The sequence below is a fragment of the Triturus cristatus genome, chromosome 2_1, assembly GCF_964204655.1.
Source record: "Triturus cristatus chromosome 2_1, aTriCri1.1, whole genome shotgun sequence".
NCBI classification, from domain to species: Eukaryota; Metazoa; Chordata; class Amphibia; order Caudata; family Salamandridae; genus Triturus; species Triturus cristatus.
The window spans coordinates 248,969,741-248,994,137 of record NC_140581.1 but is presented as its reverse complement, the minus strand read 5'-3'; the positions used below and the strand labels follow the sequence as shown (position 1 = coordinate 248,994,137).

The 24,397-nt window shown below is 42.4% G+C and overlaps 1 protein-coding gene across 1 annotated transcript in view; it reads left to right on the top strand.

Annotated features, from left to right (window-relative positions):
* The window catches only part of ADAMTS12 (ADAM metallopeptidase with thrombospondin type 1 motif 12), a 4,274,824-nt gene that overhangs the window by 2,484,898 nt on the left and 1,765,529 nt on the right, over window positions 1–24,397 (top strand). The window contains exon 10 of the mRNA XM_085630806.1: window positions 9,931–10,023. Within this exon, the coding sequence (XP_085486932.1) occupies window positions 9,931–10,023 (93 nt within the window). The remainder of the gene's footprint in view (window positions 1–9,930; window positions 10,024–24,397) is intronic.

The window sequence follows — 24,397 nt, the reverse complement described above, 5'->3', positions numbered from 1 at the left end:
AGCACACAACATGTGTTGCTGTCCACAGGTAACATTTTAAATTCCATGCCATTGCTGTATTTTCATGCACCATATTCTGTGATCCTACTAGAAATAGAAATATGCCAATTTGGGCGTAGCCAATTTTACCATGTCATGGGGCAATAGCGCATACACAGGGGACTTGACTGTGGTTCCCCAGTGAGCAGCCAGCAATAACTGCACAACAAAGGGATGATGACACAAAAAGGGGCGGGGGCTCCCTTGCATGAAATCAGACAAGCGATACTCCTGGAAAGCATAAAAAAATCAATAAACTGAAGAAATATTTTGTTCATCACAGAAAACGTGAATGTGACTAATCAATAGGAAAAGCAACACAACAAGGCATGTTCCCATGTTGTAGCTGTTTGAAGTGCAGTAATGCCATTAAAGGACCAATTTTAATTTTGAAACATCCCAAAATAACACAAATATACAATCAAGACAATACATAACATTCAAGAAACATAATTAATTTAATAAAATATCCACACAATAAAGGATACGTAGGTCAAACTTCAGCAAAGATACAGATCCTCATAAATGAGTAAACAACCATGAATCAAAATAGAGAAGTGACAAAACGTTTTGAAGAAAACGCATTTATAATAGTAAAGATTTCAAATGTGTGAGGAAATGTTGATTCTCCAAGCTTTGTGAAAAGAGAATCTGGATTTAATTAAAGACACGGAGGCTAGCATTATGCATAACCTTTTATTACTCCACTCCTTGCAGCACTTAGAAGTATTACATCACCAAACCAAAACTTCTAGAACATAGAATGTCTAAACAATAAAAATTCCTCCACACAGCAGCCATCTTCCTCTTTTACTCTGCTCCTGAAGAGAATCATGAAAACACCAAACCGCAGCTGAACTTCTTCAAAAATCCTCTTACTGGACATCTGGAAAAAACAAACATCATTTTAAATCAACTGAACATCCACCTTAACATTACTACCAGAACAATCCAAAAAACTTCACTAATCCACAACCCCCCCAAAACCACGGGAGGGTGGGAGGGATAATGCTAGCCTCCGTGTCTTTAATGAAATCCAGATTCTCTTTTCACAAAGCTTGGAGAATCTACATTTCATGGCAAGACCGGAGGCTATCATTATGCATGTTTAAAGCTGTGACAAAACCACAGACGACACATGCCCCTAAGGTTTTAGATAAAACTTTGCAAAAACATCCGCACTGGACCAATCAGCTGCACGCAAGATCTCCTCCAAACGCCCACCAGACAAAAAAGCCTTACTTGCCATAGCACCTCTAACAGAATGTGCACCAAACTCATTCAGATCCACACCAGCTTCAGACATGCAAAATCTCACCCATCTTGCAATTGTAGCTGTAGTTAATGGACGGAAAGGTTTCACAAAAGAAATTAACAACTGATCATCTCCATCTCTCCTAAACTCGCTCATCCTAGCTTCGTACTCCTTTAAACACATCGCCACGCATAATTTAGGATGGTCCACAAATCTTGGATAAAAAACTGAACTTGACATGCATTTCGTTCTTTTTGTAATACTAAAAATAACTCCATCCGGAGTAAAGCTTATATTATGAATATCTAAAGCCCTTACGTCTGAAACTCTTCAAAAAGAAACAAGGCACAAAAGACTTGCTAATTTCCCTGACAACTGGTTTCGACTCAAGAACCTATTGGCTGGCCAATTTTCAAACAACATTAAGATTCTATGAACATCCCACGTAGCATTATACCTAGGCCTGGGAGGTCTCCTTAACTTAACACCTTTCAAAACTCTGCACACCAAAGGTTCTCTTCCAATTGAACAAACTCTTACCAAACCATGACCTGCCGCAATAGCAGACCTATAACAATTAATAGTCCTAAAACTTAATCCTTTAACAAACAAGTTGACAAGAAATTCACCAATTCTTTGGCAGAAGCCTCCACTGAATCCAGACCCCTTTCCAAGCACCAACCAGACCACTGCCTCCATGCTCCCAAATACCTTTTCCTGGTACCTGGAGCCCATGACTCATTGAGCAACTCCTGAGCCTGTTCCGAAAGTTCTCCGAACTGCTCCTCTCTCCTGATATCCTCCAAACAACGCTCCTTCCATAACCAAAGGATGAAATACCCCTCCTTCCCCTAAAAGAACGTCCCCTGAGTCTGGAACCAACAAAGGTTCCTCTACTGCCAATTCCAAAAGACCTAGAAACCAAGCCTGTCCAGCCCAAAAAGGCGTCACTAACACCACCTGACACCTCTGCCTCCTTACCATCAATAATACTCTCTGTGTCATTGCAAACGGGGGAAAAGCATAACATCGATCCTTCTTCCAGTCCTGCTGAAACGCATACTCTTCCTCTGCAAAAGGATCCGGTCTCCAACTGTAATACCGATCCAACTGATAAGTCAGCCTTGACGCAAAAAGATCCACTTCCAATGGACCCCACTCCTTTATTATTCTCCTGAATATCTGAACATTCAGTTTCCAATCGCTGTAATCCCTTAAATATCTTGAATTCCAATCCGCCACAACATTGCTCTGGACTGGAAAATATTCTGCCTGCAAACCAATCTTCTCTTCCAAACAAAAATTCCAAATTTTCCTTGCTAACTGAGACAGATTCCTTGATCTGCTTCCCCCAAACGATTTATATACCGTACTGCCGAAACATTGTTAATCTTTAACAACACATTGAAGTTCTTCAACTTCTTTCCAAAACTCTTTAATGCATAAAGTCCCGCCATCATCTCTAAGCCATTTATGTGCACTGAACTCTCCTCCATAGACCATCGTCCTCCTGTCTCCTATTCCTCCAGACAAGCACCCCAGCCAAAGAGGCTTGCGTCTGTCTCCAAAACAAAGTCTGGGCAAATTCCAAAAATCGCTCGACCATTCCACACCTCCAGATTCTCCAACCACCAAACCAACTCCTCTCGAGCCTCTTCCGTGATAATGACCTGATCTCCATACCACAAGCCCTTCCTGAGAGCTTAAGCTTTTAACCTCTGTAATGCCCTGTAATGAAGAGGCCCTGGGAACACTGCCTGATTTGAGGAAGAAAATAACCCTATCGCTCTTGCTAAAGCTCTCAAATTCACCATTCTCCTCTTCAAAACACTCTTCACCTCTGATTTTATCTTCTTTACCTTTTTTTTCTGGCAAACTTAAAGTCTTTGACATTGTGTTTACATTGAAACCCAAAAACTCCAAACACTGACTTGGAACCAGGACAGACTTCTCCTTGTTCACCACAAAACCCAAACCTTCCAGAAGCTCCACACACAACAACACCTGATCTTTCAATTCCTCCTGGTTCTGTGACATAATCAAAAAGTCATCCAGATACAGAATCATTCGGACTCCTCTCTTCCTGAGAAACTTCGTAACAGGTCTCAACACCTTTGTGAAACACCAAGGTGCTGAAGCCAGGCCGAACGGATGAGAAGTAAATTGGAACAAACGACCCATCCATCTGAATTGCAGAAATCTCTGACTTTCCTTTGCAACAGGTATCGTGAAATATGCGTCCTTTAGATCCACCTTCACTAACCATTCTTCTGGCTGTAACATATCCCTTAAAAGATGGATACCCTCCATCTTGAAATGTCTGTAAACCACAAATTGATTTAAAGATCTCAAATTTATCACCGGCCTCCAACCTTTCCCTTTCTTTTCTACCAAAAATATTGTGCTTATAAAGCCTTTGCACTCCTCTGAAACCTCCTCTACTGCCCCTTTCCTCAACATTTCCATAACCTCCATGCCTACGATATCTTTTAATTCTCCACTGAATACCAGTTGACTTGGTTCCCTCATTTGAAACGGCAGCTCCACCAACTCTATCACATAACCCTTTACGGTTCCTAAGACCCAACTGTCTGCTGTCAACTTTTTCCAATTTTCTTCGAAAAATCTCGACCTTCCCCCTACCTTGTCTGGGGAAAAACCAAAATTCGTCCTCATACTTACCATGTGTTCCTTGAGCAAACTGTGCTCGTCCTCTTGGCTGTCACCCTCTTCCTGATGCTCTTCCTCTCTGAGGGTAAAATCCAGTTGCAGACTGGAAACCCCTGAAGGCGGCTCTACCACTGGACTGGTATTGTGCCCTAGAGAATCCACGGCCAGGGAAACAGGCCCTTCCCCCGGCCCTGTCAAAAACACCTCTATTAAAAACCCTTTTTATACTAGATTGGGCCTTATCTAAGCTTGTGAAGGTTGCAACATATTTCCCTACCCCCTTCACCAAACTTTCTCCAAATAGGTGCCCTTTGGGGTCTTCTGAAGGTTCCTTCTTTGAAAATTCTGCCAATTTTGGGCTGATTTTAATTAAAATTCCTTTCCTCCTTTCCGAAATTAATGCTGCGTTTGCGTTTCCTAACAAGCAAACTGCTCTTTGCGACCATCCTCTAAGAAGATCTACATCCACTTCAATCTTCTTCATTTTTGCCTCCTCCGCCATATCAAGTATCTGTGCAATTGGACCCAACACGTCTAATAACCTGTCCTCACATTGCTTTAAAGCCCTCTCTAAACCTTTCCTTGGGTCACGACCCATCTTAAAAAGAAAACTAATCAGGTCAGGGTCCAATTCGGGAGTATGACAAGACTTCCCATCAAGCACAAGCCTTGAACATTCAGCCTTCATGACTGCCCTGGCTTCCTTCTCCAATGGCCTCCGAATCCAAAGCTTTATAAATTCTGCAACATGTGGCAATGGCCACCAATCAATACTCCTTGGATGTCTAATTAGGTCGGGACTAAACATTTCCTCTCCCTGAGGGTCTTTAACCAAACCCTTCTCCTTTCTCTCCTTAACCATTTTATCTCTGTCCATATCCCAACCATCATCCAAATAATCGTCCAGAACTAACTCATCATCTTCATCCTCACTTTCCTCATCATAAATCTCATCTTGAGATTCTTCAATGTCTTTTGTGCCGCAAGGGACACCATCTTTTGTGCTGCTATGGACACCATCATCTCTTGTGGCGCTTGACACACCATTTCCTTTTTTAAACTTTACACCAACTATAATATTCTTAACTTTTCTTACTCTTTTCCCCTTATTTCTATTCTCACTACTCTCTTCTTCATTTAAAGACCAAAATTCTTCCTCAGAATCTGCATCTAATCTCCTTTTTCTTTTTAATACATTTTTTAAAACATCTTTCATTGAACTCTTAATTTCCTCTTGCACCATTTTCCTCAACTCAGAGTTCCCTGACACACCACCTTGGCTATTCTCATCAATCTCCATTTTAAAAACACTTCTCCCAAATTTAAATAATTTCTCCTTCTTTTTTTTTTTTAATTCAGTCCCATACACTCACAAAATTCCCCCAAACGGCACTTAAACAACCTTCTTCCACCTAATAAATCAGCTGATCCGACCTCTCTCTTCCCTCTGACAGTTGTAACTGTCATAATCTTTCGTGTTACCGCCAACACATGCTATGCGCTCTAGTCCTCAACTAAGATGGCTGCCGTGCGTCACCACGCACGCACGCGTGATGACGCACCTCGTACCATCTCTACTCCGATCCGTAATGCTCGAGCACTGACACCGAAGCCCCGAGACCCGCCGCAAGACGAGTAAGTTCACTCGCGTCTTTCAAATTACTTTTAACGTAACAATTCAATATTTTCTTTTTTAAGCGCTCCTTAACAAAACTTTCCCTAGACTTAACCTATTACCTAAACCTGCTCACAAAACATTATTAACCCGAAAATTGGGTTAAACAAAATAAATACATTCAGCCATAAACGTTCACCCGATTCATTCAATTGTTCGCAAAATAATGAAACGACCAAACGCATCCTTGAAGTATCACCTCAACTCAATCATCCACGATCTAATCTCACCTCAAGCCAACCATCGACAATACATCGTAATTTTCCTCACAAGCACACAACTATACTTATCTGCAAGGAGCAGCATAATAAAAGAGGAAGATGGCTGCTGTGTGGAGGAATTTATATTGTTTAGACATTCTATGTTCTAGAAGTTTTGGTTTGGTGATGTAATACTTCTAAGTGCTGCAAGGAGTGGAGTAATAAAAGGTTATGCATAATGATAGCCTCCGGTCTTGCCATGAAATTGTTCTATCATCACTGGGAGGAAACATTACAATCAGTTTACTTAGAAGGGAGAATTGGTTAAAAGGTTTTTGGAATATCTAGCCAGATCGGTTCAATAGGCAGCAGGATTTCACATGTCTTTGTGAAACAGAAAAGACTAAAAAAACGAGTTTCACAAAGACAGCATTAAACGACTATGGAAGAAGTAGAGAATTGATCATCACAGAAAAAGAAAGGGGTGGCAATGAGGTGAGGAATATGGAAAAATATTCTTCATTTGGCTTGATTCAAAAGACAATACACGAGGCGGATGGTGCTTTGTGGCAATGCACAGCAAAGTTTCAAATGTTTGTATTGCAGTGAAGGACTGTGGGTCTATATGCTTCTGATGCTTGAGAGGCATGAACAGACAATCCATATACATTGCAAAGGAAGTACCCATAACATTTGTGAGGGCTTTCATGCTAGTTGGTTTGATTTTTTCTGAGAGCTATAACAGTCAAATGATGCTCCTGTTGAAGAAAATAAATGTTGAAGTTATTACAAATAACGCTTAGATAGCTAAACGTATATTTTAAATGAGGTAAATAAACCTTGTTTCAATATGAAATAAAATAAGATTTTTTGAAAGGTAACTGAACATTAAACATGCAAGTAACTAAGAAATTCCTTTCAGAGTCTTAAGTGTCAATATTAATAGGTATTGATAGCCCTGCTCGTTTGGTTTACCATATAATATATGAAAAAAGTGAAGGGATTTAAGCAGCCGTGGTTCGTGCAGGTAACAACGGTGGGGCGGTGGGGCCGGTTAAGGGGGGATTTTGATGTACAATTCCCTGGGATAATTAGGGGCTGGGTAAGGGGGGACTTCGAGGTACGATGCTGAGGGAAAATTAAATAAATAATGGATTTTTTCTCTGCATCGTCCTTCGAAATTTCCCCTCACCTGGCACCACCGCACCACCGCTGTTACCTGCACGGACCGCAGCTGGATTTAGGCCCTATGTCCCCGTCTCATCAAAACAGTTATGTCAGTTTTATTTACCTATAAATGCATACCACTACCTAGAATGGTCTGGCACACAATGTTTTGCCTGAGAATTGAACATATGAATATGTGTTTCAGTGCCTAATAATTTTGTATTTTTACAAGTTAATTTCTGTTCGTCCATGTTTAAATGTTTTTTCACTTGTTAAAATTCATAACAGACCACATGGCGCTCTTGGAGTAATAATATATATATTATGTGGATAGCTATTTTAAAATTATGCTCCTGTTTGTTTTCCTTACTTTTGACATTTATTTCTTTGTCCTCAATCTTTTCACACTCATTTTTCATCATTGATAAATACTGGGGCTTATTTACAAGCCCCTTGCGCTGCTGGTGCACCACTTTTTGTGACGCACCGGCAGCGCAACCTGCTGCCCCATATTTACAAGGACACGTAAAGCCACCCTGCATGACTTTTCCAGTACTTGTAAATATGGCCTCTTGACACGCAACACTATGCATGAAAGGGGCGTGCAGTGGGTGTTGCTGTGGATGTTCCCACACAACACCCATGGCTTCTGCCACATTTCAAGATTTATGAGAAATCGTAAACCTGTAAATGCATCAGAATGCTGAGGCGTACGGAGGCACAACAAGGAGAAATGTTTTAATTGCTGCTCGTTTTTTTCCTCTTTCTATGCGTGCTGCACCTTCCTGCACATAAACAATCATTCCCCTCAACGCAGGCACCCTTACACTATGGTGCAAGTGTGCCTACATTGGCACATGGCAGCAAATTGTGCGCCAGTGCAGGGGAAAGCAAAGGAATCTGTCAAATCGTTGTAGTTATGACACATCCCGGTGCTTTGGAATTAACGCAGCTCGGTGAGGCAAAATGGCTTGCAGTACCGAGCTGCATTAATTCCATGTAAATGAGGCCCCCTGTCTTCATAAATTCAGTTCTTTTCTCTTTACAAGATAATCCTCTCTTATTTTCACATACTTTTGTCTTAACTAATCTTCTCACTTCTTAACCTAAAACATCCATTATTCCTTTCATCATCTTCTCCTACCCATGCCAAGTCCAGATCCGAACTCCTATGAGTAAGGGACTGGGTGGAAAGTGCACTGCCATTTTGCCTTTTGGAATAAAATATTGTCCCGTTATTTATACATTTCTAGAGCAGCTGGTCTTACTCAAATTAAATTTTTTATATGCCACTTTTTTTATTTCACTTCCCTACAATGTTAAGATTGTCAAAGGACAATCGTTGCTGGTCTTGTAAGTCTCCCAACAGTGATGTTATGCATTTGCTACTTTGGTGTCCCACTACACTTTCCCTTTGACATAAAGTCTGGTCACAAATTACAAAAATACAACATTCCTTTAACATTTCTTCATCATTCTCACTCTCTTTCTAGGGACATCAGTAATGAGTTTTCCGCTACTTTCCCTACCTATGAATTTGTAGCTATTTTCCTAGCTACTGCTTTTCAACAAATTACTTTTACTTATAAATGCATTCTCTAAACAACCATGTAAGGTGTGGCAGGAATGTGTTCATTCCCATCATAAACTAGCTATTACTTATATGTCTGAATACTCTACTTCTCCTAATATTCACTTCTTATGCTTACTTTTGACTTCTTTTCTTAACAATACTAAAAATTTTATGTCATCTATGGTTTGTATATTGCCAGAAAATTTCCAAACACCATGAATATATATCTCGCTGTTGTTCAATATTTTTACTAATTATTGTTATCTATTGTTATTATTGACTCAATTGTTAAATCTTTCAATTATTTGTCTTAGTTTATACTTAATGAGTACTGCTTCTCCAATATATTCTCTTTCCTCCTCCCCCTCCATTCTTTTCCCGTAAATTCCAAAATACTTTTGTTGTTTAATTTGATTCTTACTACATTTATAGACTATCTCACTTGTTCAATCCTTTATGTTATATTGTAATTTAAATACATTATTTTTAAACACAAAGATCTTTGTGTCACAGTTTTCTCTGCATCGGGGTCTTTTTATGTAGTAACCTCACCTTTGATATTATTCCACTTTCAACAATAAAGCTTTCTGAAAATATATGCCATTTCCTTAAAATGAGGTTTGCTAACCTTGGGCAGTAGTGGATGGCAATGATGCGGGGGTGGCAGGGCAGGGGAGGAGGGGGAGCCGAGAGACGAAAAAAATACAAAAGAATGAACTTACCGTTTGCTGCTGGCCGGCCGGCAGTCTCTCCCCTTCAGTCCCTTCAGCTGCCTTCTGCTCTGCTTCCGTAGTGGAAGGAAGCAGGACATACACAGGCTTGTGATTGGTCTAAGCACCTTTGTTCAGAGCTCAGACGGTGACCACAAGGCTTTGCATGTTCCTCACCAGGCTTTGTACAGCAAATATGGTGGGGAAGATACAAAGTGTGCAGGACTGTTTGGTCGGCCCAAAAGGACTGGCCTAGCAGTCATGCGCACTTGGAGTGGGCAAAGCACTCCTCACCCGAACTCCAGCCCCGCCCGCCTCTAACCCTGCCCATAGTGAAAAATAACATGATGATAATCAAGTTATTATCAATGTTATTTTTCAACTGCACTGCTCTTAAAGCAGTGGGACGACGCTCCTCCTATGTAGTGGAGGAGCTGCCGCTATTCTTGTGAAAAAAAAAAAAATGACTGACATTTTTTAAAGATTGCCTTTTCAGCCTTGGCTTTATTTGACTTAATTTGCTATTCACCTGATTATCAAATAATTCTAATTTACCTCAGACCATGTCTCTCTTTCCTGTGAGTGTATTTTATTTTTATGCATGTTTTACTTTTTATGTTTATGTAATTCATTTTTTGCAGAACGTTTGCCAGACTTTGTGGTGCTCAGTCAATGGGTCGTGCCGCTCAAAGCTTGATGCTGCTGCAGATGGCACAAGATGTGGAGAAAACAAGGCAAGTCACTGCTGGACATTTTCTAAAATCTCCTGTAACCATTTTTCTGTATATTGCCTTTTACAAAGTGAAGAGAATCACTAAGAATAATCTTTAAGTGCCCTTAATAAGAACTGTCATCTTGCATTTTGGAAAAAGAAGGTTGGTGCTAATGAGATAGCATTACTTGACTCCTCCATTGATAATGAAATGGTAGGAAACATTATCCGTCTTCTTAGGGTCCCACTTTTACAGTTTAGTAAATTGTAATGCTTTGCAGTAAACAATCCCCACATAGTTTGTATATTCACACCCAGTACAGTTTATTGGACATTTAATGGAAGGCTTATAGAAATACCTAAACTCAATCTATATTGGTGAAAGACATATTTTCAGCTATTTTACATACTATGTCTAGTTCCACATTTCTACGTTTATTTTCTTTTTATCACGCACACACTTCTAGGAATTGTGTGCATCAGAAATGCAACTAGCAATGCTCCTAAGATAACCAATAACACTTGAAGAAAAGTTGATATTTTTCATGCTACACAAAGTTATTTAAATAAAACATAGATTGAAAAAGCAGTTATAGGCTAGAGCAAATTAATCTTTTGAAATTGGAAAAGCAAGTAGCTACACAAATATTAGCTGCTGTTTGAATGAATTTTCTAAACTAGCTACTTTAGGAAAATCAATTTTTACTGTGAGACAAAGTTGCCACTTCTTTGATGGTATCTCGGAGGAATTACTTGCTTTCTCATCTAGACATTTATATGCACATATGAGTTGTCAAAATGTCAATAGATGCTTTAACCATTATGGAAATTGATTGTGTACACTTTTTAAAGATTGGAAGATTGGAAATTGATGGGGCCATGGCGTGGTATAATGGCCAACAGCGTGTGAGATGAGGAAGCTTGCGGAGCCCTGGTAGTATCTGGTATTGTGTCTGTGGGCTAAGACCGCTCTCTTTGGTATTGTGCTAACACCCTGGCACTCTGGGAAGTATCTTGTCCTTTGATCCCCAATTTTTATTGTAACTGGAGGTATAGCCCATAGCGGCTTTTGCAAATTTAAGATGGAGGCTGGTGCCCAGAGGAGATAGTTACTTTGGAGTGGTGGCACCAGACCTGAACTGAAGAGGCTGGGAGACATGGATGTGGAGATGAGCCCATATTAAAATCCAAAGTGAAAGAGTGACAGAGGAAAAGAAACAGAGAGCCCAGATCTGAGCCAATAGGAGGACTGGAGCACTGCTGCCTGGAGCTCGGCGAACCTGAGCTGCCTACTTGAAGGGGCCGGGCTTGAATGAGCTCTAGAGTGTAGCCTAGTGTTCAATGAGTTTTTGAGTCTTATAGGCACAGTGGAGTGATGGAAGTTAAATTGTTACAGCGAGGAATTGCACAACATAAGGTGGCAGAACATCCAACTGAGCAATTTCTCTGGTATAGATGATTTGAGAGATAAACAATCCTCACAGAGATGGAGGATGCAATGGTGCTAAAATTGGTCTTGCAATCTCTTTCAATGTTTTTAGTCAGTCATTTAATAATTGGTGTTTATAGAAACAGGCTGTTTTTGTCTGGTACTAGTGCAATTAGTTGTGACTGGCCTATGGAGTTTGAAGTTCTACTTCCCAGGACCCAATATGCTGTGTAGCTTACTGGGGAATAATCTTCATTAGGAAAAACTGATGTATTTTTATTTATTTGAGTTTTATATAGACCTGGCTAGACCCAAGGGTATCAGAGTGTTTTACATATTTCTAAGGAAGTGTACAAAAAGTACATGATGAAGTAAATTGGGATTTATAATAGTCATACAGATAAGCAAAAAAGAGTAAATGAAGTCTACAGTATGGATACAGAAATATACAGCAATCCAGCATTTGGGCGGAGGTAAAGAGGTAAAAGGGACAGGTTTGAGTCTGCCTAGTCAGTAGGATTAGCAGGTCTTTCAGAGTATTTTTTAAAGGAGGGTTTGGTCTTAGGGAGACTTAAATCAACTTGTGATTATTGTCGAAGTAGTTGTTGAGAAATAGAGATTTGGGGCATGCTTGAAACACGAAAAGGAGCGGTTCCAGCATCGGTCCTTTGGGACTCTGTTCCAAATCTGGGGGGCATTTTTAGAGAAGGAGCGTGCCTGCGTTGATTTCTGTTTTAAGTTTGAGATTAATGAATAAGAAGAGAGATGGAGCTTCTCAGAGCCAGGCCTTTTCCACCTCTTGATAGGTTTGTTTCTAGATACTTGGGGTTTTTGTACTTAGTGATTTGTGGGTGATACAGGCTGTCTTGTATATGCATCATTTTCCAATGGGAAACAAGGCATGACTTTTTAGGGCAATGTGATGTGATCAAACCATGTGTTTCCTGTGATGAGCCTGGCAACCACATTGAGGATTGTTCTTAGGGACGCAAGGTAACTTTTAAGATATCCTGTCAGGATGGCATTGCCATAGTGAAGTTTCAGGAGGACTAGGGATTGTACTATCACCTTGAGATCATCGGGAGGAAGAAATGGTTTAATTTTCTTGAGATGTTTTAATGTGAAGAGCGCTCCGTTGGCAGTTTTGTTGATGTGTTCTTTCACTGTTACGTTTATGTCTAGTGTGATACCCAAGGACTTAACGGAGTTAGACAGTGTGGCAGGGCAGTTTAGTGCATCCAATTTTTTGAACCATTATTGGATGGGTAGATGATTGATTTTAGGTGAGAAGAGTAGAAGTTCATTCTTATTGGGATTCATCTTAAGGTGGTTGATTTTTTGCCAATTTTGTATCTTAATTTGCATGATAATAGGACGTCGGATGTCGCCAGGTGATCTTACTCTGTAGTAGAGTTACGTATCATCGGCATATAGAGGGTACTTGATCCCAGCTTGGTTCAGGATAATTGTGAGGGGTTCCATGAAAAGGTTGAATAGGTCTGGAGAGAAATCTTGCTGTACTGGTGTGGGCTTCGAGAGACAGCTGTCGATTTTTATCTGTTGTGAGCGATGTTGAAGACAGGACATGAACAACTTCAAGACTGTGCCATTGATACTAAGTGGTTCTTGAGTGTCTCAAGTAGTGCTGGGTGGTGAACTATATCAAATGCCGATTAGGACGTAGGAGTCACCTTCATCTACGGAACGATGACTGTCATCTGTTATATTGAGCATAGCAGTTTCTGTGCTACAGTCATTCCTGAATCCTGATTGGAATGTGTTGTAGAGGTTGAATTCTTCTATGTGCTGCTTGAATAGTAGTAGGACACACTTTTCGAATGTTTAACTAGGAAAGGACGATTGGAGATGGATCCGAGGTTGTTGAGGTCATTGGGGTCCAGCCAAGGCTTTTTTAGAATGGGGTGACTTGGCCGAGTTGGAGGGAGTCTGGTACACGGCCTGAAGAAAGAGAGGCTTTGATGATTTTGGTCAAGAACGGGGAGAATATATGGTTAAGGCTTTCACTAATGTGGAGGGGAGGGGATCAGTGATGTGGGAGTTTCTCCTCTTCGCGCCACTTGTAGGATTCTGAAGGATTCCCAGCTTTACAAAACGTTGTAAATCTGGGAATGTGTCAGGTTCCATGGACGTTGCGTGGGAACACGCACAACCACGCCCATGGGATGTCCCTTTCATGCTGAGTAATGTGTGAAAGGGACCCATATTTACAAGGCCCTGAAAAGTCACGCAGGGTGACTTTAAGTGGCCTTGTAATTACGGGCTAGCCCATTGCGCTGCTTCGACGTCAAAAAAGTGACGCCCCGGCAGCGCAATTGCCTTTAAAATGCACGTATCATGAAAATCACTCTTGCATATTCTTCGCTCCTGCCGGACCCTATATTTAGAACACTGTAGTTTACTCAATACAAGCGTTTTCCCCCTGAATATACGAAACCGTTGACAAGCTCTTCAGGCCTGCCTTGAAGGCTCACGTACTCAACCAAGCTGCTGGTACCTTAAATACATATTTCATGCTGAGAATCTATGTAATCTCCACCTTTAACTGAAGTACTCATGGCTTACAGTCCACGAAAAATGAACACCATTCTATTATTTGCGAATTTGCACATGGAATGTCTGGCATAGCAGGTGGTGGCTGTTTAATCTGCATGGGTAACTTCGCACTTTGCACTCGATTTTACCTATGTACTTTTTTATGCTTTTGTATCGATATTAATTAGCCACCCAATAAACCACATTTACCACATTAAATTACAAACATTTGGCTATAGGGCATGCAAGTGCTATGTTTTATTATAAGGTCTTCGTTTTTCCATGCTACAGCTACTAAGAGGATGTTTGTTCACTTCTATAAGAATAGCAAAGAGGCTGGTCCTTGGAACCACGCTGTTTGTATGTGCAGCTGATTAAGCTTGGAATAGGTATACTCGGACTATACTGCAGCGTAGTCGGAAATATCTCTGGCATATACCACCTAAGGACTTTTGTCAGGAAGTGTTACTGACCATGCAAGGGGTGCAATATCCCCAGGATATTAGATCTCGTGAGGGCTGGGATCTTGTCGTTTACCATCTGGGGACACGCCTTGCCTCAGCACTCGGGCATGACCGAAGCATCTTATGGGAAATTTGAAAATTAACCTAAACCAACCTTTCCTTGAGCTTATTTGGAACAATGACTATTAAATACCACTTTTCAAAAATGCCTACGATTTTTTAATAAAGTTTTCTACCCTTTTAAAGCAGTATTTGATAAATTGGTGATAGCACTAACAGTAGTATATCAATACATTTATTGATACCAATCAGGTAGGGATGTATTCAAAGCAAATTCCAGGCATTGATTCAGTCCTAGTACGCAACAAAAACTAAATACATGTGGTACCCTTTCAAGGTGACACTTTAGAGGCCGAATGACTGAGCAGACCAGTTTGGAATTAACTCCCCCATCCTCCTCAGCCCCCACCCCTCCCCACTGGCTTTCAGACTCAGAAAACAGAATTAGTGGTTGGGGTGGACGTACTCATGAAGAATGTCTGTTATACAGTTGCTTGTATCTTTTATCTTTTTAATTTGAATCTCCACCAGCCACCTGAAGAGTTTATTAGGGGTCTCCCCCCCCCCCCCCCCCCACCCATCCAGCCATGCTAAGGTACCATCAACAGAGTGGCATTTGTAAGTCTTTGCTCTGTGTATTCGTTTTTTTTCGTGTGCATCTGTCAGCTAGCCCTAAGTGTTTTCAGTGCATAAACAACTCTTGCGTTCTGTGTCAGTGCTGTATGGAGTATTAACATTATCCTCTGATTAGTAACATCTTTTGAAGATTAGTTCTGACCTTATGGTACCCTTTCCAGATTGGCTGTCCAGCTGAATATTCAAGTTTAGAATGCTTTACATGAATAATTTAAATGGATTTTCAAGGGAATGATAATTCTGTCAAAACAATTTCGACTTCTTTGATTAATTTAGCGCGGTTCTTTCTTTATAATCCCCCGATTACATGTTTTTTTTTATCGGCTAAGCCATAACGACACAGATAAAGAGCAATGCCGTCAAGGATCTCAAAGGGCCCCTGCTGGTTTTCCTCAATCTAACTCCAACCCGGCTGAGCGATTTACTAGAAAATTATAAAAGTATAGTTTCTAGGAAAGGGAAAAGCTACTTAAATTCACTGTCTACCACATGCTGGCTTGTTAAAAACCTTTTAGCATTTAGAACGCATGACACATTCATTGCACTTTATTCAGAAATTAAAAAGCATAGGAGGGGTCGTGGCACCCACTTATCTTCCGTATGTATGACCCATACACGGAAATAAGTTGCCTCACCTCCAAGTCTTTTGAATCATTGAATTATTTAACCACGTGCAGGCCAAACTGCAAGAAAGGTAGGGCTTGACTAAAAGTGGGCCCGTTATTCTTGAACTGTACATAAACCATGTTTTTGGGGAGAGGATGTAGCCTAACAGGCTAGGGCGGTCGATCTCAAATCTGGGGAACCGGGCCCGAGTCTCGGCAATGACAGCTCAACATCCTGTGATTCTGGGCAAATCACTTAGGGCCAGATGTAGGAAGCCAAATAGAGACCGCAAACGATGAAATTCACAGAATTTCAGCCTTTGCGATCGCAATTTGGCTTTGAGCAATGTAGGTAAGATTAAACCTACTCGCAAAATAAGGAATCGCAAAAATTGCAATTCCTTATTTTGGGATTGCATTTAAGAAATCGCAAATTACGATTCCTTAAATACAATGTAAGTAGCACAAAAGAAAGTGCACTTTGGCCTTAAGGAATCGCTAATTACCACCAACTTAAAGTTGGTGGTAATTAGCGATGTCCTTTAAAAAAGCACTTTTTTGCATTTTTAGGGCATGTATGTGCGCCACATGTGCACACATGCACATTTCAGGGGTGCAAAAGGGTGTCCTTTTGGAACCCTTGCACCCTTGAAATTGCGCCAGGAATTTGCGAGTGCCTCTTGGTTACTCGCAAACTGCGGGCGAAATCCTATTCATTGTTTTGGACCTCTTGGCCCATATGAATGAATGGGATGGTATTCCTTGATTGCGAATCGCAATTTGCGATTTGCAATTAAGCAATATTAAGGAATCGCAAATATTTTTGCGATTCCTACCTACATTCAATTTAGCGAGTCCTTAATAGCGATTCGGTAAAAATCGCTATTAAGGACTCACTAAATTGAAATTACCTACATGTGGCCCCTAATCTCCCCGTGCCTACCAAAAATGAATGTGTCCTTGCGTAACAGTAACTGGTGCTCTGTAAAGCGCTCTGATACCTTTGGGGCAAGTTCGAATTACGAGTTAAAATGTCAATGTATTAAAGTCATCAGCTAATTATTGAATGCGTTAAATACCTTAAGCTTTGTTACATTTCAGCAGGGCGAACCTGATGAAATTTAACAGGGGAAATGTCTGGGTACACTATTTACTGTGCCATGCGTCATAGGTGCTACTTATCACATCAGATAATATTGTACCCCCGTGGTATTGTTATTTATCAGGGGCCCTTAATAGCACCCACACTCGTAATCAGGACCATAGTGTTGCTCGACAGTACAAGTTGGTTTACCTAAAACACCAGGGCCTGTATGGTATCATGGAGGGCAAGTTAAAGAAACTGCGATCGCATTGTGAAGAAGAGGGTCGTAATCGACATTTAGTTGGGGCAATACTTATTCGGCATACTAAATAAATGTTTTGTTTTTTAAACAAAGGGGGGGCCCATAAGCTTTCAACCTGGTGGATGAATTTATTTTTAAATCATGTAGTTGAAACCTGATTAGAATCCAGGTCTCAAAAGTTCAATGTCACTAAGTTAGTACTTAGAACAGAGCAGGTAACTCACACTTCACCACAACACATCAGCACACAAAGCAAGCACTGCCTCTTTCACACCCACGAGTAATCATGTAACAATGCCTTTATGGATAAACTGCAAAACAACACACACTAGCTGCTTATGATAAACGCCATAACACCCTAAAATAGTCCGTCTCCAAAAAGACTGGCAGCCTGAAGGGTCACCGAATGCAGGCCAAGCCCACCATCAACACAGAGCCACCAGCAACAGGAACACAGAACCAGAACTATCCTGACTTGCCTACACACACCAACATCATTTCACCCTGACTCACCACTCACCCACCATCTGACAAGTTGAAATGCATTCAATACAAAGCCCCATTATTACACACGGAACGAACAGAAGTCTCCAATCTAGATATAGAACACACAACATACACCCAACCACAAAGGTAAGATCCCCACCTCAGCATTGCCTGTTGGACTCTGTAGTCAGCTGGATACACATACACAAACACCACCAGGAATACTAAAATATGCTGTATATCCAACATTTTTTAGTACTAATCATAGCCCCCATTATCAAAACTGTGTGACCCTGGCCACATCCAGAACTTGACTGTGACTCAGTATGCTCATGTTTCTTATTTGATCTCACTAGAAAGAGGCTTAACTTCAGGATTTGCAATAGAGGTCAAGGGAGCGTTTGTCCGAAGCCCGCAGAGATGATGGAGTGGGCATTATTCCTCCATCACTGACTGAGGCAGTAATATCTATGGGCTCATTTAAAGGCACACGCCGCACCCATCTGGACTCAAAACGATCACTCTGGGTGAGACATCCATTCTTTCTTCCCCATAGTACAAAATGAACAGCATTAATCGCCCCTCAGCAAATGGTGATGACTTAGATCTGACATTATATCCAATGACTGTGTCATCTCTCTCAGTAGCCAGGGACATAGCAGTGACTCGTGCAATGACTTTCCAGTGGTGATCTTGGGACTGCCATACTCAACGCTGATTCAGAGACTGACATGATAGGGCCATTTCCCAAACATGTTTTTCTTTTTAAAACACCCAGTTGTTATGTACAGAAAATACAGACTGTGTGTTTCTGGAGACAGGCAATAAAGGAGAAAGAACACTAGTAGCCTGACTGCTCACACCAGCAGTCTAAGATATTCTAGGAAGTGTCAACTTTTTAACACTCTTAACTGTTACACAAGTATCGGCAGATGCACGGCCTGTTTTATGTGCTCTCTTCCAGGTCTTTCTGGACATTAGGAAGAGCGAAGGGTCGTCGTACCTGATGTATGCGTGCCACCAGTGGGCTATCCAATCAAATTCTAGGAGGTTAATACAGAATTCCCCGCTCATGACGGAACCGTTCCGTCATGAGCCACGGTTGCCGTGTGCTCATGACGGAACGGTTCCGTCATGCCACGACCGTTGGCGGCCGCTCCGCCCACGCGGCGCTGTTTCCCCGCCTGTGCGGGGGGACAACGCAACTGGGCGGAGTCATGACGGAACCGTTCCGTCATGAGCACAGCTCAACCGTGGCTCATTACGGAGCGGCTCCGTCATGAGCACAGCGCCACCGCGCTGCCCCCCCGCACCCCCCAGCGCCGCGGCGGAATTCCCGCCGCGGCGAAGGGGTTAAATTCAAAAAGATAGGCAATTGTATTTAGCAACACTCCTAACCAAAAGACAACAATTAAAACCCATCCTGCATGGTATCCATTTACATGTCGTGGCCCAGCGCACTGGAAAGGCTTTTCTTTAGCATGAGCAAAAGACCCAAAGATTTCAGGAGAAGATCTAATCCTGATCTTGAAATCTGTATCCAGAGACAGAAGCTGCCTTCCTGCTGCCATCACAGAAGGTGTTGCAGCAAGTAGACACTTCAGACATGGTCACCAATTAAGCAACAAAGACAGTGAAATCACACTCCCATTCAGTGTTGGCCGACTAAGATAAAAAGTGGTGGGCACAGGTAGAGCGCGCGAGGGAGCAAATAATAGAAATACATTAAAAAAGACTAACCTAGTGTTGCCGGCCACCTCGCACACCTCTGCACTCAGTTCCTGGTCCCAGCAGTCCCTGGGACAGCATCACAGACCCCCCATCCAATCCCCGCACTATGCTCAAGCATGAGAGCAGCACGGGGATTGGCCCGAGTGGGCTGGATTAACGTTCGCTCAGGCACAGGAAGTCTGTGCTGTTTCTCCAACCCTGCTGTGCAATACAGCTGGGTTGGAGAAACCTAAGTGTGTCTGTCAGTTTGGCCGGCCTAGGATGGGCGGCCAAACTGCCATGCGCACATAAAAGTGCATCAACCACTCCTCCTCTCCCCTCCCATGGTCCAGTCCCGCCCCTCCCTGCACCCGCTGCTCAGCCAGCAGCTAAAAATAATACGATAATAAAATATTGCTTTAATTTTCAGCTGCTGGCTCTTAGTCAGTGGGGTGACACTCTTCTGCCATTGTGGAGGAGCCGCCACTGCTCCCTTTGAGTTTGACATCAAAGAAAGTGATATCATATATCATCTGAACCTAACTCACAGGAAGTGATGCTACGTTACCTTCATTTTTATGGCATCATAATAATTGCCACATTTTAACCATGCTGGCCATAAGGATGACGAAATCAAATGGACAGTGCTTAAAACCGTGAAACTACCAGTAAGGGGCGCTGACCTAACACAGATTCTGAACAAAGAAGAACTCAAACTCATCATTCGCTTGGACACAATAAAAAATGGTTTGAACAAAAGTGAGGGTTGGACAACGCTAATCTAATTCAATCACATTTTCCTTATACCACTGAAATTGTTCTTCCTGGCAACTCTGTGATGTTAATGTACTTTTATTCTAATTGTGTCATACTCCTTATAGGTTCTGCTTGTACATAAGGAAGTAATTGTTTTTTAAAATTGTATACATTGAGCCACTACTTTCTTTTAATCACGTCCTAATGTGGTAACTAATTACATTGGCTTCTGACCTTCACTCCCTCACCCAACATGGCTGACTGTGCTTCCTGTACACGCCCCTCTTGGTACTCGATGCGCATGCTCACATGCTTCACACTGCCCCTTAAATACTTCCGGCACACAATGCGGAACTACCAGTGATCCTGCGAGGCCCGAATCATATCACACACGGTAAGACCAGGCTCCGGCCACGCCGAAATACCCCCGACTCTAACTTGGGACCAAGTTGACCCCTTCTCTCTCCCCCTTAGGCTCCCCTTGTGATCGGCAAAAAGCCCCTTCCTTCGCGGACGCATTCTGGCTACACAGCATCAGCGCCGCTGTTCTCTCATGGATTAATTTCAATCCTTAATCGTACATGGCTTTCATTTCTTCATCCCCTTGATAGGTGAGTTTCCGCCGTTCGGTTTGCTCTCAGACCTGTCCGGGTTAGTAACGGCCTCACAATATCCCTCCTTTTCCCACAGCAGCAACTCCGCTGTAACCATACTCCTGGATGCCTCCCACCTCGCACTCGCTACAGGTGAGCGCTTCATTCCCCCTTAAATTCGCGCCCAACAGCCGCTCCATAGCACCACCTCGGTATGCCACAACTCACTCACCCTATGAGGCTACTTCATGTACACCTCTTGTACCCCCACGTTGCCTTGTCATTGTCCTTTATATCGCAAACGGTTCCATAGTTAGCCCACCGCCTGAATATGGTTACTCTTCCTCTCTCTAATGTAAATTTCACTTGCGCTATACTTATAAAAAGGCGTTTTCACGGTGTTCTCATTCACCCGCATGTGTCTCCAACGACGGTACTATGTGGTCTTACCAATTGTTGGTTGTAATAATGAACCATTACTGCGTTGTTCTACATCCGACTGCTCACCAGGTCGCTAGTTGTTTGTGTCAATTGTCAACTGTCAATTCTCCAACTCTGTAAATGCTAATGTTGTCTCCCTGCCTCCCTCCCCGTTTTTTCATTTTCTTACACAGGCAGTGTGTGTTCAGGCTAGTTAACTCTCGTCCTGATGATGATCTATGTATCTCGGTATAGATCGAAACGTCGTCGACTCTTTTAGACAATATGCACGTTAAACTCACTTGTTAAAAGCTTTTGCATTACTGTCTACTTTCGAAAAAAGCTTGCCACTACCATTGTTATTGGCGATAAGCTGTTGTTTTGCCTGAAAATTGTCTTTTTACATGTCACCTTGCTGCGTTGCAAGAATGCACCCTATTTAACAGTTTACGGCATATTTTTGTCTTTTTCCAGTATGGGTGCACAATGTGCTGCATAGATTTAATGCAGACACCCTTGCACCATGTTGCAAGATCACCTGCGTTGTAAGCAGGACTGTTCTTTGTGCAGGAAAGTACACCTTGTGCACTAAAACAATCTCCTGTGCAGACTACAGCACGCATGAAGAGATGAAAAAACAAGGAGAAATAAACATATTTCTCCTCCTTATTCCTCACCTGGGGAGATGTAGCAGTTTTGTTGTATTCTCAGGTCTACCACTTATGGTAAAGCTCAGAATGTGGCTAAATCCATGGGTGTTGCTTGGGAACACCCATGCACCACACATGGACTGCCTCCCTGGGGAAAACTAACACAATACAGCGATGTGTGCTGCATTGCATTGCTCCAGATTTATCAAGCCACTCAGGTGAACGCAAGGTGGCCTTGCCTGGCTGGATAAATCGCACGTAATAGTTGTGCCACACTTGCACCCCATTGCGTGGTGCAAATGCGCAACAACTACTTGATAGATATGGCCTTATATGTTTAACCCAAAGATAAAATGTATTGATAAATCACATAGAGACTCCCAAAAAAGTTATTTTAAAAAGTACAATAGCAGTCATGCTCAACAGTATTAATCCATGTGGATTAAGGGCCAGATGTACGGCCATTCACTTTTGCGAGTCGCAAATTGCGTAAAGATGCGATTCGCACTTTGTGACTCACAAAAGTGAATGTACAACAGTGTCTCAGACACTGTTTGCGATTCCCAATGGGGTCGCAAATTGCATGCCTGATTAATATTCATGAGGCAAGCGCAATTGGCGACCCCATTGGGAATGGCTAGCACTCGCAGGGATGGTTCCCTGCAGGGGTCAGCAGACCACCATGTTTGTGACTATTTTTTAAATAAAGCAGTGTTAGACCTGGCACCATTGGCGTGGGTCAACCCTGCATTTTTTTCCTTTGCCTCCTGTGTTTTTTGCTGTATGTTGGACTCCTTTTTGCTGGTCTAAATGCTTTGGGCACTGTGCCACTGCTGTTCAGTGCCAAAGTGCAAGTGCTCCCTTTGTAAATTACTGTTATGGATTAGTGTTACCATGATTATCTATAAATTTACTAGTCAGTCCCTAGTACAGTGCACCGTGTGTGCCCTGGGCCTGTAAATCAAATGCTGCTAGTGGGCTGCAGCACTGAATGTGCCACCCACAGAAGCAGCCTGTAAAATGTAACTCTGGCCTGCCATTGCAGAGCCTTTATGTAGTCCGGGACTGCCATGTCGACTTGGCAAGTGCACACACTTGCCAGTCCCTAAACCTTCCCTTTTCTACATATCGGTCACCCCTAAGGTAGGTCCAAGGTACCCCTGTGGGCAGGGTGCATTGTATGTGAAAAGGTAGGACATGCCATGAAGTGTGTGGCATATCCTTATAGTGAAATGCTACCAATTTCTTTTTGCACTATTGCAAGGCTACCTGTTCCCATAGGACAGAATGGGGAGTTTGTTTATAACATCTTATAAACATAACTGGCCCTAGGAAAAAGTTAGAAAAATAAAGTTTAGTATGCCAGGACTCAGAATGTTAAAATGCATCTTTTAGTGAGGGTGATTTTTACATTCTGTGTTTGAAAATACCGCTTTTAGAAAGTAGGTATTTTCTTGCCTAACCATCCAGTGTGCCTCTGCTAGGTTTGTATAATGCATGTCTGGCTTTTGGATGACAGGGGCTGGAGAGGGGAGGCGGCTCCAGAAGTCTGATGAGTCAGGGCCAGGCTGAATAGGCCGGGTCTGCATTTGTAGTGGTAGGAGGAGTAGCACCTGCACCTCAATAGGGCTGTGCCTGCCTTCGACAATGACGGCTCCGCCCCCCTGTGGTGGGTCTGGAGCCAGGGCTCACACTGACAGTGGAGGTTGTTGTGCACTTGCAAAGTGCCCCATAGAACTGGTATTGGCTGGGTAAAGACAGTCTTTGCCTTCAGAGAATAAAGGATTTTGGGGTATAAAAAGAGGTGCCCAGACCCCAGACTTTTAGATAACTTCTGTGAAATCAAGAGGAACCTTTGCCAAGGAGAAGAGCCGGAGAAGTTGAGGAGGAATACTGCCCCTGTGCTGTTTGCTGTCTAGGGTTGGCCTGCAGTGGCCACTTGCTGCCAAGGAAAGGAGAAAAGGACTTTGCTGTTTGTTGTGTCCCCTGCTTGAGGAAGATTTCCAAGGGCTTGAAACTAAGCTTGCCACCTGTTCTGAAGTCTCAGGGACACAAAGACTTCATCACCAGCTCCCCTGAACTTCCCTGCTGGGAGTTCTGACCTGCAAAGAGGTGCCTGCTGTTGTTTTGGACTGCTAGAAACTGTTTTCTGCTAGGAGCTGGAAGAATCCACGCATCGTCTCGGACTGTCACATCACTATCACATCACTTCGTGGTGCCAAGTTTGTTGCATCGTTGAGGGACGCAGTAAAAAACAGATGCATTACCTCACCACACAGTAAGAAACCAACACATCACCTCCTCTCCTGTAAGGAACCGATGCATCACCTCTCCTGCGCAGCAGTAAGGAACCGACGCATCACCGCCCCCGGAGCAAGGAACCGAAGTATCACCGTCCCTCAGCGTACGGAACCGACGCATCACCTTCCATGAGGTCCGTTTTGTTTGTTTGCTTGAAGCATCCAAGGTACTTTGTCTGAAAAGTGTTGCATCTACAATTTGCTTTGAACTGAACTAGTTCTACCATCTGAAAGTCATATTTTTATTACTGTATTGTGTATTTTTGTCATTTGGTCTTATTTTGGTTTAGATAAAGATTACTTATTTTTCTAAACTGGTGGGGTGTCCATTTGTAGTATTTTCACTGTATTACTGTATGTGTTCACAAATGCTTTACACACTGCTCCT